Genomic DNA, 20605 nt, shown 5'->3' on the forward strand with positions numbered 1-20605 from the left:
TTCTCAGACTGTACTTGATCCACTTTGGGAAAAAGGTACCGAAGTGGAAGGTGAAAATTCTGAGCCTACGCTTTTTAAGAACACAAAGATACATTCATCTGTGAATCAGAGTATTTTTCTTTCCTCCAATAAATATCCACTTCTGGAGTGAATTTGCTAATTGAAATGAATGAGGCCCTTCAGTCTTAGGCAAGTAAAAAAACCCAGCACAGGATCCTTTTTCCAAATGTTGTAAAGCACCTTCCGGGAAACAAAAAAATCAAATTTTCAAGGAGATGCAAATCTTGTCAATCATTATTAAATGTTTACACTAGGAAATATGTTTCTAGTCTTATGCTATACAGTTTATGTTTTATAAACGATAAGAATATCTACTGTACAAACAAGTTCACTTACTTGCTTTGCGTAAGATCAACAACGATTAGATCTTTCTCAAGTAGTACTACCACGGCATTAGGGTCTTGGAATTCTGTAAAACAGAACAGTACAACACAGATAAAGGCCCACGATGTCTGTGCCGAACAAGATGCCATGGCATTAATCTCCTCTGCCTGCATGTGACTCATATCCCTCCATTCCCTACATTTCCATGTGCCAATTTGACAGCTACTTAAATGCCATTGTCGTATCTGCTTTGACCACCACCCCTGGCAACGTTTCCAGGTACCCAGCATCCTTTGTGTAAAAAAAGTTGACCCACGCGTCTGCTTTAAACTTTGCCCCTCTCACCTTACAGCTATGCCCTCTAGTCTTTGACATTTTCACTGTGGATAAAAGTTCTGACTATCTACTCCATCTATGTCAAGCATAACATACCATATTATATTATTAAGATGTTATTAACAACATAACATAACAATATTATGGCAATTATAATACACCAGTGTCTATTTATGCTGAACATATAGCATACCAATTACTATGTTACTAAATATTTTTTGGTATCTCTTGCCATTAAAGCGATCTGCACAAATTCCTGCAGAATATTATTTAATCCTTACACACTGTCTTTAAGCAAATAACACCTGAACTATTCACTCCTTCTTACTTACCATTTGGATATGGTGTTTCACAGAGAGTTATGAAGTCCACAATGGGATAATCCATTTCTAAAACTGTAACGGATTTGCCATGCATAATTGTCAGACTGGGTCTTCTGCATGCTTTATCATAGGAGAGACCTCCAGAAAAAATAATAAATGTTTCACTGGAAGATAAAAACCAAAGTTAGATAACATCCTTTTTTATATGTGATAAGATTACGAAGGAAATATTTTGTTACTTACAGAAAATTACCATAAACATTTGGTGGCTTCTAAATTGCAATTTTAAGTTGATAAAACATTTTTGAAGTTTGCTGATCAAGCAAATGTTAAATTGTGCATCGTGCCAAACTCTGTTTGCCAATAATGATTAAACTCTGCAACCTTAAAAGAAAGCAGCAAATTGAAATGCAGCTCTAATTTAGCAGCAGAATATATACCATCCTACCATGCAGGTAGGATCCGACCATCCTACCTGCATGGTAGGATGCAGTTGTCATTAGGGAGGAAGACATTCATCTCACCAACTGAGGGAAACAGTCACCTTTTGCAGTGATTGACCGTTTCACTTCCATTAAAATCAACAGAAATGAAAAAATTGCTGAGAGATCTGCATGCTTTGTTTTACAACAGTTGGTTGGTGAATATAAATGTCTGCATTTTCAAAATTAATGTATGGAATATTATGGGGAATGTGGACATTACCCCTCATTATCACAACCTCCTGTGACAAATTATAGATGTCACACAAACTGCGGCCTCAAATATCATATTCGTACTTGTAACAAAGCAACATTTTATATCGTCAGAGAAGTTAGGAAAAGTCAGTTACTGTCCTTTGAAATCCAGGTCAGGATAAAAATAAAATATACCACTCACTGTTCAGATTCATACATGAGAAATAGTTTATTGGTTGGAGAATTGTAGGCATGTATGAAGATCATAGATCACCAACTTGAAGGAATGTAAAGAGTGGTTGGAAGAAAACCAAACTGTTTACTTCAAATGTATTTAAAACTAAATAATGCTGAATGTATGTTGAAGACAGTGAGGAAGACTGCGATTGTGATCTATCTGTTTAAACCTTCAGACTGCATGAAAACTATTTAATGAACTTAACTTTTAATTTTCTCTTCTTGAAAATTCTTCCGCTATAGAAGACAGAAGAATTCTGAACTTGCAGATTGTGCAAGGATGCAAATCATCAGAAATGCCATGTAACATTCAATCTATAATGCCTTTAAATAATGGAATCAGATTTCAGACGAGTTATTTTAATCTTCCAAAAGTTTTATCACCTTATCTTGTGAAATATCAAATTAAAATCCAAGATACTGGAACCCTAAGACTCTTACAATAGTGATTACTGTAAATTATAAATGATAACCCAAAAGGTTTGTAAAGAATCCTAAATGGCATCAGTTGTGTACAGTCCCCCAAAACAATAAAGAATTGGTCTACAAGTTGTTGCAAATCTTTTTAATTCCTGGCAGAATGTACTATACAGAAATAGCCCTTATATAAAGCTGTCAAATACAAAATACTATACTTGCCTATTTCTGCAAGTCTTATGATCTACTTTTAGGATTGGTTTGCAAGACTCAGGTTTCTTACCATCTCGCTGGACTTTACCTGTTCGTAAAACACCAAAATAAAAAACTGTAACTGCAACATTGCCACAGTAAATAAAGCACTCATTCAGAAACACCAAAATAATTGGGCACATATTAATTCACCATAAAGGTCAATGTGTTTTGGCAATTAATATCATCAGGGTTTAACTTGATTTTGCATTTTATGTTGGAAGACAACACCCTAACTGTACCAGAACAAATGTGCTATTCCTGATACTGCTGCAATACAAGATCAATAGATGAAGTAGATATAACAAAAGTTGCTGCAATATCCTACTTTAAAAAAAAATCAATTTGTGTTTTCCCCGGACAGATGCATCAAATATTAAACTGGCAAGAACCGATACCATACTTGATTTTTAAAAAGTTATTACGTTTTAAAGATTTTTCACTGGGTCTTACATCTTTTTGGTCTCCAATAGTCTAACTAACATGGTTAAACATTTTTGATGTTTAAACAATGTTATTTCCCAACTTGAACTTCAGCTGTCCGGTCGACAGGTACAAGTGCCGCCTGCACACTGCAGCTCGATTGCTGAGGCTTGCGTGACCTTGGTCCTTGGAATGTAGTCACTGCAGGTTGATCAGTTTCCCAGTTGTTATAGAAAATGATTGGATGTGAGGCACAGCATTGCAGCAAGAAAGATCGGGGGGAAAAACGCCAGGGAATGATGCGTTGTTTGACATTCGCCCGTTGGTTGGGATCATGGCTTGCTTGCTATCAGAAATTATGATGGAGATTAATATCTGTAGGCATGCCATTTTGAGCAGTGTTCTCCATAGACCCTTTGGCTTAGTGAAGTCAAAGGCTTTAATTAAGTCAAAAAACTGTACAACAGTTGGCACTGTTCCATGCATTTCTCTTTAAGTTGTTGGATCATATCTACGACATGGTTGGATTCCATACTCTTTGGGAGCAGCACCTTGGCCACTGGGAGGACATCCAAGTGTTATCCCACTAAAAACTGCTTCATTTCATTGCCCAATGAAGGTCGACTATTGTACTATTGTACTATTGTGTCAAATAGAGGCAGGAAACATGTTCCCAATGTTGGGGGAGTCCAGAACCAGAGGCCACAGTTTAAGAATAAGGGGTAGGCCATTTAGAACGGAGATGAGGAAAAACCTTTTCAGTCAGAGAGTTGTAAATCTGTGGAATTCTTTGCCTCAGAAGGCAGTGGAGGCCAATTCTCTGAATGCATTCAAGAGAGAGCTAGATAGAGCTCTTAAGGATAGCGGAGTCAGGGAGTATGGGGAGAAGGCAGGAACGGGGTACTGATTTAGAATGATCAGCCATGATCACATTGAATGGTGGTGCTGGCTCGAAGGGCTGAATGGCCTACTCCTGCACCTATTGTCTATTTCCCTCCCCAACAGCTGCACTGCAACAATGCTTCCCAACCCCATTGACACAAATTAAGTTAAATCCTTTTGAGCAGCATATCCAAATCTTCCTAGGATAATATTGGTCCCTTCCAGTTCAAGTGTAACTAATCTTTCTTATCCAGGTGACCCAGCTCCAGAAGTGATCCCAATGAACCATGAACCCAAAGCCCTCCCTCCTACAACAGCTGTTTAGCCTCCTTAAGCCTCCAGAAGGGAATTCCAGAGAATCACAACCTCTGCAAGAAGAAATCCCTACACACCTCAGTTTTAATTGGCCATCCTTTATCTTGGAACAATGTTCCCTTATTCAAGATTCTCTCACTAGTGGAACCATCTCAGCATCTTAGGTAAGAAACATAAAGCCTAATATCCAAAGGGGCCATGACAAGTATGTTTCATTGATTACCTATTCTTCTGATCTCCAGAGAAACAGATATAATTTTTCAACTGTTCAGGAATAACCATCTCATCCCAAACCAATATCCATGCCGTTCATGTTCAAATTCAATGCAACAGACTCCACTCGACAGGCTGTGTTATTTGCATGCCTGGCAACAAACTCCAAAGACACAGGAAGAGATTACCAGCCTGGTGGTGGAATGATTTGGGGATGTTCTTTAAATTCTGTGGGGAAAATTACAAATTCTCTACTGACTCGCTGGGAATTTTTGGCTTTGGCCACTTAATGTGGAGGAGCTTTTGGAATGGCACCAAGAACTTTGAGTGCACGTAAATAAGCACTTTGAGTGCACATGTTGGAAACACAGCATACATTGGGGAAAGTGTTCATTATCTCACAAACTACCCACCCGCCTGTCCCCTCAACCATCCTTTGCTCACATTGTTCTCTTTAGTCCCCTCAGAACCCACAGAATTGTCATCCTCAATTCCAAGGAACTGTCTAGGAAGAAAGAGATTTCCCAGTATTGTTACTTTTTAAGTATCCACATTTTTATTACTGTGTATAATCCATCAATATTTTTCAACATCCATAACATCATGCATGGATGAACAAGAGAAATACTGTAGTCCAGATCTGGATTACAATGTAGCAGACGACACTGTTTATCTGTGCTCATTTACTGATTTCATCCTTTCTTTTAGGCTCTCACTGCATTTTTTGATTACTCGTTCCAAGTCTCTTCATTCTCCTACCAAATTTGTGTTCCTGTATAGTTTAATTCAAATGATTCAGCTGTCATAACTCTGTCAATCAATGAATTCATGAATGCAATAGGGATTTTATTTAGAAGCCATTGGTAGCTATTAATTTTACACATTCCCAAGAATATAGAATCTTCAAAGTGCATTATAACACACTCTCTGTTGATCCATTTGGCTTCCATTCAGAAAATAATTATGTTATGGTACAGGAATTAATATATTGCAGGTATTTTGTCAACACACGAGTGAATAGCTGCAAGTGGTGTCAGAACTGAATTAAAAGGCTTTATAGGATCAATAAAATAGACTTAGATGCTTATTGTCACTGTCAGAAAAAAAAGACTTTGGTAGGCACATTTCAAAATAATAAATGATGTGTTTATGATGTTCAGAAAATGTGTTCATTATAGTTGGTGAGGCAGAAAGAGAAACATCTATTGATTGTGTCCATGAAAAGTGGGCTCTCGCCTCTGCAAAAGCAAATTCAAGGCCCAATGACTGTTTGAAATACACTTTGTAAAATCCTCGAACAAGAGGCTTGCACAATAACTAATTTCCATAAAAGAATAAATCCGTTTTTTTCTGTTTCTAAATGAGAATAATTGCTTGCTGCAATCAAGTGCTCCATCTGAATAAGCCATTTAGCCCTCTGTGCTTTTTCTATCTCATTGTATCAAATAGCAAACAATCCATTATCTTCAACGGGAAGCAACTGAAGCAATGCGACTACTTTTGCACCACTCCACAAAAAGTACATTTATTTTTAAACCTAATGACCTTCATTTCGTTTTATAAACAGCTCTAATTCCACACTCTATCTCTAAACATTCACATGATGTCATCCTGATTTTGCTGGAGACTAGAACAGTCTAGAACTTACAGGATGCAACTGATATTACACCTGTAACCAAAGTACAATCCTTGTGTACCCTTGGGCCAAACATGTCCGGAGCATCAAGATGGTTAAAGACATAGTTAAACCAGCATTACCAACACAATTTCATGGGCCACAAAAGTCCATCACATAAAGCAAAGCATTTATATATCATGCAATCCTAATCTGCACTTAATTCTCATTTTCTCACTGCTGCTTTATCTTCTTGATGCCCTTACCCAGTGTTTTTTTTGCAGACAAAAAGGTGCTGGTGCACATGTCATTCCTTGCTGCGGATTACCGTCCGATAAACTGCTTCAGCTGTTTAAGGACCCGACCGCCGAAGTTAATTAATGTATTTTATATTTTAACCTCAAGTAATCTTTATGTAATATTAAAAAATCATAACATTTGGAAATCTTGGAAAAAGTACTCTCATTCTCGAATCTCCAGTTGTCCCGGCACCTGAATTTTTAGCATACTTTATGAAATAAAAGCCAAACAGCCAAACTCTAATTTTAAGATTAGCTACTAACTCTAGGTTTAGGGTTAATGAGTAATCTCATATATTTTCATGTGTATTTTCAGTGTTCATATATTAGCCCCAAATTTATTCTTTTTATTCTGATCCTGCATGTTTCATAACTAGAGGGAAGGGTGGGTGCATTTAAGTGTCCAATAATGTTGGTGAGGCAGAAAAAGAAACATTTATAGATTATATATCCATGAAAAAATAAGGTCTTGACTCTGCATATACAAATTTTGAGGCCAACACTTATCTGAAATCTCCTCTGCAAAATCCCCATAGCAAACACTGGGCCTAAGACAGTCATGAAAACATGGCCTCTGCATCGCCTAACCAACAATCCTTAAACACTGTCCTCCTGATTAAATTTTACTGATTGTGTGCCTCGTAGTCACCTTCCGCTCAGCTAACAATGAACCACTCTACACTTTCATTGAGCATTGTCCCTTTTAATCTCTCGTTTTCACATCTTACCCTTCTATATCTCTGTGTCTCCCTCTCCCCTGACTCTCAGTCTGAAGAAGGGTCTCGACCTGAAATATCTCCCATTCCTTCTCCAGAAGGATGCTGCCTGGCCCGCTGAGTTACTCCAGCATTTTGTGTCTATCCTTAAACAGATGCCTGATGACTGACGTTTATAGAAACACTTCTCTGGATATGGAGCCAAGAATGACATTGCAGAGCTGAAGAGTGTTGCTGGACTCTCCACACCCTTCCCCTCCTCCTTTGTTTGTTGATTATTTTATCCCCAACCTCTCCAAGTCATTTCCTCTTTTCCATCATTTCCCATCCTGATCACACCCATTCATTTGAAGACCCAAGAGTTGCTGTAAACCATGGAGAGGCTAACAATAAAAACCCTTTTCACGGCTTGATGCTTAAATAAATCAGAAACAGGGAATGTCATCAGTTTACTTTTTTTGGCCTAAGGAATATTAACCCACTCCCAGTTGCTCCACCTGGCCAGACTTTGCCACAAATATAGGAAAAAACAACTTATTTTATAAATGCTGTTTGTTACATTATAACTTATTTAAAAGGCATTGTGCAAATTAATGCAATGTATACCTGCACTTACCTACTGGTTTTCACAAGTGCTTACCATGTGGTACTATTATCTGAAGGGGTTTGTTTGGGTTTTTCAAGTTCCAAAGGGTTAAACTACCATCTGAATGGCTGCACATAAATTGCCTCCCTTCATGATGCCAGCTGATAGAATGGATAGCCTAAAAATGAAGTTATAGTGAGTACATTAAAAGTTAATTTGCACACTAAATTTTACTTAGCATCCACGTGTCAAAAACATTCAGTTAGAACTTGGAATGACAACCCATCAACTCGCATGTGGTCTCCCGACTTCCGCCTTCTGAAGTCAACTATTAATTCCTTGGTTTTGTTGATACTGAGCTGTTGTTGTAGCGCCACTCAACCAGGTGTTCAATCTCTCTCCTGTAGGCTGACCCTCACCATCCGCAATTCAGCTAACAACCGTGGTGTCGTCAGCAGATTTATAGATGGCATTGGAGCTGTGCGCAGCCACACAGTCGTGGGTGTAAAGAGTAGAGCAGGGAGCTAGGAAGGCAGCCTTCAGGTGCACCTGTGTTGATGATCAACGAGAAGGTGTTGATACTGATCCACACTCGTTGAGTACTGCCAATGAGGAAGTCCAGGATCCTGTTGTAAAGGAAGGTACAGAGGCCCAGCTCTTGGAACTTGGTGACGTTTGAAAGGGATGATAGCGTTGATAGCGGCATAGTCGATGACGCATGTGTTCCTGTTATCCAGATTGTCCAGAGGCGAGTGGGGAGCCAGTGCGATGGCATCTGCAGTTGATTTGTGGCAAATGGAAAATTGAAGTGAATCCAAGTTTCTGAGGCAGGAGTTGATTCGCGCCATAACCAACTTCTCACTACATTTCATTATGGTGGATGCAATTGGTACCTGATGCCGGTCATTGAGGTCGGTCATTGAGGTCTGTGTAGGAAGAAACTGCAGATGCTGGTTTAAACCGAAGATAGACACAAAATGCTGGAGTAACTCAGTGGGACAGGCAGCATCTCTGGAGAGAAGGAATAAATGATGTTTCGGATCGAGACCTGAAGAAGGGTCTCAACCCGAAACGTCACCCATCCCTTCTCTCCAGAGATGCTGCCTGTCCTGCTGAGGTAGGTCACTGTGCTCTTCTTAGATACTGGTATAATAAATGTCCTTTTGAAACATATGGGAACCTGCAGAAGCAAGTGGCTGAAGACCCTCTTGAGTACTCAAGCCAATTGATCCAAACAGGTCATTCACACTTGGCCAGGCATGCTGTCTGGGCCGGAAGCTTTGTGTGGATTCACCCTCTTGAAGGATGCTCTGATGTCACCTCAGAGACTGAAATCACAGGATTGTCAAGGGCAGTAAGGACTCGTATGAAAGTGCCACTGTTCTCCCTTTAAAAACGTGCATAAATGCTCATCTAGAAGTGATGCGTCATTGCCACTTATGCGATGCTGTTTCGTCTGTTTCAAAGGTTATCGTGTGCAAGCCCTGCCATGCTCTCGAGTGTCCATCTGTGACTCCAGCTTAGTCCAGAATTGTCTCTTCGTCTGCTGGAGGGTAGAGATCCCATGCCTCTAAGCTTCAGTCTTACCTGAAGTCAATAGTGATGGTCAACTAAGCACCTAATGATCAGGGAAAGCTTCATGAACATGGTCATTCTCAATGCCGGAGGTCCAGAAACATGCTACAGTTGAGAAATAACTGTTTGTAACCACACATAGGCAGAATATACTGTTATAGGTTCAGGTTTATTATTGTCAATATGTACCAAGGTCCTGAAAAGCTTTGTTTTACATGCTATCCAACCAGATTGGATTTACCATACATAAATACAATAGTTCTCAGCATTGCAGCGCATCTGTTCCAGAGGCAAAGTCCAATGTCCAAGGTGAAGTGGACAATACGCTAGCTCATGAAAGATCTTTCCAGAACCCTGACAACAGAGTGGTTTCTGGTTGTTTCTGAGTCTAGTGGTATGCGCGGGAACGGGAAGAAGGAGGAATAAACGGGGTGGGACTTTGATTAGGGTGGCTGCTTTTCCGTGGCAGCATCTACAACTCAATGTACTTTCTATCTGCCAGGTAGATTGTTAATCTTGACTTCCTCTAGAATCCCCACCATTGAAGAAGACAGCCTTCAGCCAGTATATTCCACCATGTGCTCTCAAAAGAACTGCCAGGAACACTAGCAAAGGCTATGGGATCAAACAATGCCCCAGCTAGAGTTCTGAAGACCTTGCCTCCTAAACTAGTTGACCTCTAATCAAGCTGCTATTGTACAGCAACATAGACATTCTGTTCAGAAAAAAAGCAAGGACAAATCTAATTTGCCGATCCTTCACATAAATCAATAGTGTGATAAAAGATGCTATCAACGGGACTGAAAATGCTGAATTCAAGAGTTCAGGTGAGAGTGACTGCTCTTGGGGTATCTGATCAACAATACCATTCATGAACCTAAATTAAGTCTTTTAATATCAAGGATAAAAAACATTCCGGAGTCACACTAAGGACAACGATGGTGAAGATTGCTGTAGTTCAATCATTTCAGCCGTAAAACTTCACCGAGTTCCCTGGGCGCAGCCCTAGCTTCAGCCTGTGTTGAGTTGCAGGTTCCACCAGTGACTCCTGAGTTTCCCCTGGATGCCTCTATTTCTTTCCCTCCTTTACTGTATGCCAAGTGTAGGTGGGTGAAAGGAGGATCAGGATAGAGTGGATGGACAGTTAAAAAGAATAGATCACAGAGTAATGAATGGATTAATGGAATTGCTCTGAGAGCTAGCATGAACTTGATGGGCCAAATTATTTTCTTCTTTGCTGCAATGAAATATTTGAAGTCCGCCACCAGGTTCCAGAAATGGGGATGTTCACTGACAACTCCACAATGCTCAGTTCTATTTGCAACTTCTCTGATAAACATATAACAAATACTGTGAATGTCATAGGAGAATCATAGGAGAAGAATTATCTTCTGGTAATGATCTCTAACTATTTGACATTTGCACATCCGTGCATGAATGGTGCTCATGGCTTTCTGCATGCAGGCGTGGTTACTTCTTTCTTGGAGTGTAGAAATTTGATTCAGGTTGGTACGGTCGGACTTTATTCCTTGGAGCGCAGAAGGCTGAGGGGGTAATCTTATCGAGGTGTATAAAACCATGAGGGGAATAGATAGGGTGAATACAGAGTTGTTTTCCCAGAGTTGGGGAATCAATAACTGGAGGGTATAGGTATAAGGTGAGAGGAGAAAGATTTAATAGGAACCTGAGGACAACTTTTTCGATACTGAGGGGGGGTTGGTATATGGGATGAGTTTCCAGAGGGAATAGTTGAGGCAGGCACAATAACATTTGAAATACATTTGGACAGGTACATGGATAGGAAAGGTTTGGACCAAAAGCAGACATATGGGACCAGCTTCGATAGGGCATCTCAATCGGCATGGTCAAGTTGAGCTGAGGGGCCAACTTTGATTCTTCTCACAGAAAAGGGCAATGTTTGTCAATTGCTCCATGGCAAAGACTGAATGTACATGATCAGCAGATTCTGAAGAATCATAAGAACCTTTCTGTAGGACACTACATTGCAGTTTGAGAGCAGTTGAGGAAGCAAGAACCATTGTTTGCATACTCTGAAGATCTCGATGATTTTGTGGCAGCAGCATGTATCACATTTAGGGAATGTTCTCTTCTTATGTGTGCAGTCATGAATAGGGAGAGTTGTTATTTAATCATTCTGGGCACAGTGTGCAATAGAAAATGTTCATAGTGGATGGCCATAAAGTGAAACTGCTCTTAAAACTTCATGAATGTCGGTTGACAATAATTGTCACGATCTTTGCGGAAAATTAGACTTTTCAATTTGAGAAAGATTAGACTATGCTCACTGAAGTTTAAAAGGATGGAGGGGGATCTCATTCAGACATACAAGATTGTAAATGCAACTGATGGGAGTACATGCCAAGAGCTTTTTTGCTTTCCCTGCTGAATTAGAATTAGAGACCAAAGCCTTGGGATAAATGGTCAGCCACTTGGCACTGAGCAGAAGAGAAATGTATTTTCCCTCTGTACGAGAGAAATTTGCAAATCCTTGGAATTCTTTACCTCAATCATTGAATATATTGAAGACTGAGCAGAAGGAATCAGAATGGAATTAGAGATGGCTTCATTGAATAATGAAGCTGACACTCCTATTTCCATTAATTATGATCTTTAATTTTGTTCTGTGCATCCAGTCGAGGATTGAAATCTTGGCAACAACTGCACATTTCCACATTTCAACGTGGAGTTTTCAGGACAATGTGGATGCTGTCAAAGCTACCTTGCATGACTGAAAAGGCCACAAGCCTGATGAAACTCTGGACACCACTGCTCAAGTACCGAGTCCCCCAAATGCAGCAGAGCACTTCATATCATGATACTTTTTTGATGGGTCAGCACCAGGCTGGGAAGCAATTCAAGTATTGAAATTGAATGTTGTCACCTGTGCAATTATTGGCAAAGCAGTTCCCACTCTCTTGCCAGACCAATAGGTAAGAGTCCATGGTCTCCAGTGATGCTGCCTGACTGCTGAGTTTCTCCAGCACTTCATGGGTTTTTTTGGCAAACTAGCACATGCAGCTCCTTGTCTAGATCCATTAAGAAGCTTTGAGGACTGCAAGTTTTCAATGATCCAGAGTGTCATTAACTGTTTGCACACCTCATTTGTAAATATGTTATCAAACAGTGAGGGTGTTTCACAGGTGGGGCTCTAGATTGTTCCACTGGAGGTCTTCTTACAGCATGGAGCCCATTCTCCCTCACAGAATTCTTGTCAGTTGCAGAAGGTCAGTGAAATCACTCCTCTGCATCATGAATGTGTGCAGATCGGTAGGGAAGCTGAGCAGCGTTTACGTTCAGCAAAACCCTAGTCGTTAACCAACACCTTTCAACTGGTGCTTCCCAATCTACTGAGGTTTTTCAGCTACGTTTATTTTTGATTCATTACATAAGTCTTTGGATTAATTATTTGCTGCTTGAGTTTTCTAGTGCAACTTAGTGCTTCTGCTACAATTTAATTGTAAGTACTAGCCATATATTTTTGCTATTAAACTCAGCGTGATACAAACTATTACAAATTTCTGTCGTAATCTGCCTCTTCCACAATGAATGGTCATGGAAAGTTGATACACATAAATTTAAATAGCATGAGCTTATACCCGATTTGGTCATACTCATAAAAATTAGACTTACTGTCAATATGCCTTGCATTTGCCGATTTATCAAAACATCTTGAATGCTTTGCTAGATCATTTATCTAATAATGTTATCAATTTTACAATGTAAGTGGAAACCCTATTCTGAAAATAGATTTGCGCACTCTTCAACCATCAGGCTCGCATTACTGATTATTAATTTATTGTATTATTGTTAATTACGTATTTATTTATGTGTTTTACATTAATGGCCCTGTAAAGTTGCAGCAAGTAACAATTTCATTGTTCCATTGCTGGTACATATGACAATTAAACATTCTTGAAATGTTATTAACGTTCTCCATTTAAAGATCATGAGATATTTTCAACAAAACAGTTAAGAGCATAGACATTTTTTTTTAATGAGACTACATGCATTAGTACAATCAATTACTTCATTATTTGGAAAGGAGAAGTTATCCTTAGGAGAACTTAAAAAATTAAATCTTTAAATAATTCTGCACAGGCCATCAACAACTTTCTGCAGAAACTTACACTCTCTTGTGTAACTCATACCATTTGGACAGCTATCATTAAAATCATAAATTTGTGCACATACGTAAGGCAGAAAGTTGTAAAAGATTTTGGTAGACAGTCTAAATAAACTATGATTTTATACTTTCCCAACAAAAAGTTGTACATACCTCGTCATAATATAATCTAAATTCTGCCCTCTTTGACCTCACATCCCACATTACAACCATTCCACTTTCAAACCCCATGAGGAGCTGCAAAACAAAATTAAAGATATATATTCAATTCTGGATAAATATGCTTACTTCAAATCTCGTATGAGTGCACAATGTACTCTGATTATTTAAGTTTCACAGTGCAGCCCTGTCCCTTTATAATTAGTAGCACAGAAATTCAAAATATGTATAATTTTATACTTTGCCAACGTATGAGTGAAGGTGCACTCACAGACATTTTAAATGAGAGATATTATTTATAGTCAATGGAGCCTCTATTAAATACCAACAATAGAATTGATTGATTATTTTTTTAATATATTGGGCCCTTGATTTACTGAGGTCTGATTTACTAGCTAATGAATTAGCTGTGCAATGTTTCAAAGTTCTACTCTGTCAGTTTAAAAGGTTCCAGGTTCAAAAAGCTGGCCTCCAGAAAATGCAGGAAAAGTACATTAATAGTGCATTAACGGAGTACAGGATTACATTAAAAAGTGATTAAAGCTTTCAAGCTTGAAGAAGTTTATTTATGCAGTATGGTATCCTAGTCATAATGTGTTGTAAACATGTCACCAAAGACCTATAAATGGAATGTGTAGTTGACCAGTGAATAGGAACGTGGAATGCTTAATAAACTGGAAAGAAATGCCACTGTACAATAACACAAAACAAACAAAACATAGTATTTAAATAAAGAATGCGGTAAGTATTATGAAAGATGTCTGATGCTTTTTAATACACTTAATACAAATGATATTTCAAATCATACTTAACTTTGTTTTTCTGTTCTCCACAGATGTATTTCCTTCCATACTGAATAATTAAGAGTTGGTTATCACAGCTATACTTTAGTCATCTGCCCAATCTACGTGCCACTTACAAGATTGGCTATTATTTATCATCTTTATTATATATTAAATTTAGCTCTGTTTATTTTACCTTTGTGAAATGCCTCGATTTTTGTTTTAATGTAGAGGTCACTATGTGTCACCATGTATTACTGTTAAATTTGCCAGCATTAAAATTCCAACCTTCAGTTGATTGAACAGTCCATGTCTACATTCAGCAAGAGCGGGATAACATTCAGAGAAGAGAATAAATACAACATTTGCATCACAAAAGAGCCAGACAATGTTAGTCTACGATGAGAAAGCACTGAACTACCTGTCGTTGACTCCTACTCAGTGATTAACCATAATGTTGCATGCAAGGACGGAAAGGACAATTCTTAAATAAGGCAGGGGTTACATGATGGAAAACAGTAGAGCAGAACCATGGGAAACAGAGGATTCTAAATTCAATTCCAGTTAATATCTGGCAGAGAATATCTGACAGACTGGGATCAAGTAACAAAAGATTTGACGACCATCCTAGAAGTAATTTTCAAGCCTTAAACCCAGTAAGTAGAGGTCTTGCTGTGGGGATATGGTCAATCATATTTCCAACCATTCAATAATAAAGCCGTTCACAGGTGCTGACAGCAAGACATAGACAACATTCAGGCATGACTTTATGTCTACACTCCAGGAAGAAAAGGCTCAACCTATCCAGCCTGTCATATAACTCAAACCCTCCAGACCCGACATCATCCTCCTCAATTTTTTTAATACATTTCCAATTGAATTACTTCCGTCCTACAGCGGGGCAACCAGAATTGCAGACAGTACTCCAAATGTAGGCCTTCCAATGTCTTGTACAGCTGTAACATGATGCCCCAACCCCTGCACAGTGACTGATGGAGCCAAGCATGCCAAGAGACTTCTTCATCACCCTGTCTACCTGTGTTGCCACTTTCATGGAACTATGTACCAACACCCTTGTTCTCTCTGCTCTACCACACCCCCAAGGGACAACCATTTACTGTGCAGGTCCTGCCCTAGTTTGCCCTACTAAAATGCAACACCTGACATTTAAAAGACTGAAGCTCCATCTGTTTTCCACCAACCACTGGTCCAGCTGATCAAAATCCCCTTGTACTCTCAGATAACTTTCTTCACTGTCCACTATGCAACCAATTTTAGTGTCATCTGCAAATATTAAACATATCATCTATAATTCTCATCAAAATCATTAATATGAATAACAATCAACAGGTAACCCTTACTACAGGCCTCCAGTCTGAAAAAAACCTTGTGTCTTCTACCTTTAGGCCAAATTTGTATCCAATTGGCTAGCTTTCCTTGGATCCCATGCGTTGTAACTTTACAGACCAGCCTACCATGCAGTCCCTTGTCAATGGCCTTGCTAAAGTCTATGTAGACAACATCTACCACACTGCCCTCACCAGTCTTCTTCATCGCCTCTTCAAAAAACTCCATCAAATTCAGTTGACACTATTTCCCACTCGCAATGTCAAGCTCGCGATCCCTCATCAATCCCTGTCCTTCCAAATGCCTGAAGATACTGTCTCCTAGAATTCCCACTAATAACTTCCCCACCACTGATGTAAGGCTCACCAGTCTGTGGTTCCAAGGTTTTCCCTTCATCCTTTCATAAATAGAGGCATGACGTTAGCCTCTCAGCACGTCACCAGTGGCTATTGATGAAACAAATATCACTGCCAGAGGCTCTGCAATTTTCATCCCTAACTACCCACAATGTCCTAGGATACACCCGACATCATCCACGATGCCAGCCTGTTTGACTAGAACCTCATGCATCACCCAACCATAGATTTCTTCAAACACAGTAGATTAAGTGAGTACACACTGCTTTCTTTTCTAAAGCATTTAAATGTATGAATGCCATTAACCCAAGTCTGGATTAAAACATGGTCGTAGAATAGGAGAGCCGGAGGAATCAGAGAGGGGGAGCAGCGAGAGGATGTTGCAGAATCTTCAGTTTAAACCTGCATCTGCAATGCCTTCCTACACCTTTTGACTGTTCCACTGCAAAATCTCTCAGGTATGCCTATTTTGAAGAAGTTTTCCTCTCTCCGACGAGAGAGGAAGCATCTGCAGCATCCTCTCGCTGCTCCCCCTCTGTGATTTCTCCTGCTCTCCGACACACTCTTTTAACCTAGACTCGTTACCACAGAGATGTGTGCTTTCTCGATGCTTGCCTGCGCCTCCATCTTCTATCATTGTTACTTTTTTACACATCTCTCATTCATTTGTTCTATATCTCTATAATCACCATCTATATCTCTTGTTTCCCTTTCCCCTGACTCTCAGTCTGAAGAAGGGTCTCGACCCGAAACATCATCTATTCCTTTTCTCCAGAGAAACTGTCTGACCCGCTGAGTTACTCCAGCCTTTGTGTCTATCTTGGGAATGAAAATTGTTTATTATGCTACTTTTCTGTCCTAATTGATCCTTTGATCCTCCCTTGCTTAATTCTAAACTGTTTCCTAATCCTCGGGCTATTTTTTATATAACCGCCTTGGTTTTAACTTCCCATGTAAGCCACAACTATGCCACCCGTCTCATTTTATTTTGACGCCAAATACCAATGAACAAATGTTGTAGTTCATCCATGCACTCCTCAAATGTTTGCCATGATCACAGTTGTACCCTTATTGCACATGCCTTTATTTTCCTTTGTAATTCCATCATCATCCCTATGATAATATATAGATCCGTGGGTCTGTATAATGCCTTGTATAATCTGAAATATCTTGGCTTCACCCATACAGATGCCCCAACCTCTAACCATGAAAAACTAATTTTGGGTATGATACTTCGGTTTAACTCTTAAATTATTCAATCTCCAGTTTGCTCTCTGCACAACGGCAATTAAAAACTGGAGCTACTCTCTCATTGCCTTGCTATTTGCCACAGTTCTTCTGTGGATTGGCTGCACGGTCAACAACATCACAGTTGCTAGGTGTTAAAATCCATGGTCACTGGTACCTGACTGCAGCTGACACCAAGAAAACAGAAATTCATGCCAAAAATTCATACCACTGGGCAAGATATAATTAACTGCAAAATATATATACTACACAGAAATTAGGACAGTACAGCACACGGACAGCCCACTATGTCTGCTCTGATCATAATGACAATTTAAATGATCCCATCTGCCAGCACATAGTCCCTATCTCTCTATTTCTTGCCTATTCGTGTGTCTGTCCCAATGCCAGAAAGAATTGATACTGTGACACTGATATTTTTATACAAGATTCAATAGTCTAAATAACTCTTCTGCTCCTGGACAGAAAAAAAAAACATTTCGAAAAAACAATGTTTTTATTTTTCTTTCTTACTTACTTTCCCCTCGTCCCTCGGGCTGTCACTTAAATGAACAACAGGGCCAGGGTGAATTTTTGTAGACCTGCAAAAGAATACATAATTTTCTTAACAAAAAGAATTGAAAAAGTAAACATTAAAACCCCCTTATAAGTATGGAAGATTACTAGTTCGTGATTCTACTTGATAGGGTCCTTTCATGAAAAATCTCTTCTTGCCATCTCGATTCAATTGAATCAATTAGAAGATAATCTTAGTCGGAACAAAAGCTGTACAAGAGATCACTATGGAATCGTACACTGATTAGGGTTGGGTGCCGATAAAGATCAGCAAATCTCCTCGAGCAGCTTTGCCGTTTGGCAGGATGTAGCATCTGAAAACAAGGGAAATGAAGTCGGCCTTTGCCTCTTTCTGCCTCATGACAACTGAACCAACAACTATTGCCAGCCTAGACGCTCCACCTGCCTCCAGAGGGAAGCTCTCAAGACTAAGGTAAAAATAAAAGAGAATAGAAATAGAGATGGTGGGATGGCATCATATTTTCATCCTCTTTCCTTCTTTGGATTGATTGAAATATACAGCATAGAAACAAGCCCTTTGGCCCACAAAGACCACGCCGACCATCGATCACCCACTCACGCTAGTTTCATGTTATCCCACTTTTGCATCTATTCCCTACACACATTAGATGCGATCTTACAGAGGCAAATTAACCTACAAACCCCCACATTTTTGGGATGTGGGAGGAAACCGGAGCACCCAGAGGAATCCCACATGGTCACAGGGAGAGTGTGCATAGAAAACAAAGAAAAATAGGTGCAGGAGTAAGCCATTCGGCCCTTCGTGCCAGCACTGCCATTCAATATGATCATGGCTGATCATCTAAAATCATCCAAAATCAGTAATCCATTCCTGCTTTTTCCCTTTAGCCCTAAGAGCTAAATCTAACTCTCTCTTACAAACATCCAGTGAATTGGCCTCCACTGCCTTCTGTGGCAGAGAATTCCACAGATTCACAACTCTCTGGGTGAAAAAGTTTTTCCTCATCTCAGTCCTAAATGGCCTCCCCTTATTCTGAAACTGTGACCCCTGGTTCTGGGCTCCACCAGCATCGGGAACATTTTTCCTCCATCTAGCCTGTCCAATCTAAGAATTTTATATGTTTCTGTAAGATCCCCTCTCATCCTTCTAAATTTGAGTGAATACAAGCCCAGTCAACCCATTCTTTCATCATATGTCAGTCCCACCATCCAGGGAATGAACAGTGAACCTACGCTGCACTCCCTCAATAGCAATAATGTCCTTCCTCAAATTAGGAGACCAAAACTGCACACAATACTCCAGGTGCGGTCTCACCAGGGCCCTGTAAAACTGCAGTAGGACCTCCTTGCTCCTAAACTCAAATCTTCTCACAATGAAGGCCAACATGCCATTAGCTTCCTTCACCGCCTGCTGTACCTGCATGCTTACTTTCAGTGACTGATGTACAAGCACATCCAGGTATCGTTGCACCTCCGCTTTTCCTAATCTGACACCATTCAGATAACAATCTGCCTTCCTGTTCTTGCCACCAAAGTGGATAACCTCACATTTATCCACATGAAATCTGCCATGCATCTGCCCACTCACCCAACCTGTCCAAGTCACCCTGCAGCCTCAGAGCATCCTCATCGCAGCTCACACTGCCACCCAGTTTTGTGTCATCTGCAAACTTGGAGATGTCACATTTTTAATTCCCTTGTCTAAATCGTTAATATACATTGTAAATAACTGGGGTCCCAGCACTGAGCCTTGCGGCACCCCACTAGTCACCGCCTGCCATTCTGAAATGGACCCGTTAATTCCTACTCTTTGCTTCTTGTCTGCCAACCAGTTCTCTATCCATGTCAATACCCTATCCCCAATACCATGTGCTCTAATTTTGCAGACTAATCTCGTGTGGGACTTTGTGGCAAACTCCACACAGACAGCACCCGAGGTCAGGATCGAATCACCACTGGCTCAGTGAGGCAGCGGCTCAATCAGTTTCACGACTGTGCCACCGTCGTTCTTTATGCAGACGACACACGTATCACTTAGGTACAAAACAGAAAAACAAGTTCCTTATCATTGAATGGCATTTAACGCACTGAGTTTACACGTTTCAAGAGTTATGTTAACTTAACAATAACTAAGCGGAATAATTAAATCGTTTATTGAAATTTACATTTGACTACCACCGGAGCAATGGACTCAGTTTTGAGTATCACAGAAGAGCTTTACTAGCAAAAAAGAGAGAGTGGTGTGGAGTATGAGGGTTGGAGAGGGACAGAAAACAGGTTTGCCAGAGTAATTAAGGAGCCAAGAATTAAATTTTGAGTACTGGTGCATAAATAAAGCTTGCATTCCTAATATATTGGAAGGGTACAAGGGGAGTCAAAACAACATTTGTAAAGCATTGAGAGTAAATATAAAACTAATTTGGATAGTCTCGTAAATGCTATGCTGATTATGGTGCAGGATTAAATCAATGGTGACTGGAGAGTATCTGCTGAATGAGTCAGAAAGCCCTTCAGACAAACTCTCAGAAGGAAAGTAGGGGATATGTGACTGGGCAGTCACTGCAAGGAGAACAGACCCACAGAGCTGGATGGAGGAAGTTCACTTCAAGGTTAATGAATTTATCTTCATATTACAAATCCCCCCAGCTCCACTCGTGGCCTTAATCATCCATCAAAAACCTCTGTCCATTACACAAACCTAACTTTCAGTTCACCACAATGTATCAGCAGTAACTCAAGCTTCAATCTGATATTTCAGCTTCAAACACCACACAGTGCTATC

General features: G+C 39.9%; 1 protein-coding gene and 1 pseudogene across 7 annotated transcripts in view; both read right to left on the reverse strand.

The window, feature by feature from the left end:
- LOC144598723 (syntaxin-binding protein 5-like) overlaps positions 1–20605 on the reverse strand; it is a 178688-nt gene that overhangs the window by 81189 nt on the left and 76894 nt on the right. For all 7 annotated transcript variants that reach the window (XM_078409059.1, XM_078409058.1, XM_078409055.1 and 4 more), the window contains exons 6-11: positions 17804–17867; positions 13548–13631; positions 7730–7853; positions 2597–2675; positions 1053–1207; positions 397–469 (exon numbers count right to left, since the gene is read on the reverse strand). In XM_078409059.1, the coding sequence (XP_078265185.1) occupies positions 397–469; positions 1053–1207; positions 2597–2675; positions 7730–7853; positions 13548–13631; positions 17804–17867 (579 nt within the window). The remainder of the gene's footprint in view (positions 1–396; positions 470–1052; positions 1208–2596; positions 2676–7729; positions 7854–13547; positions 13632–17803; positions 17868–20605) is intronic.
- LOC144599035 (U2 spliceosomal RNA) lies at positions 2872–3048 on the reverse strand (annotated as a pseudogene).

The sequence above is a fragment of the Rhinoraja longicauda genome, chromosome 12 (genome assembly GCF_053455715.1).
Source record: "Rhinoraja longicauda isolate Sanriku21f chromosome 12, sRhiLon1.1, whole genome shotgun sequence".
NCBI classification, from domain to species: Eukaryota; Metazoa; Chordata; class Chondrichthyes; order Rajiformes; family Arhynchobatidae; genus Rhinoraja; species Rhinoraja longicauda.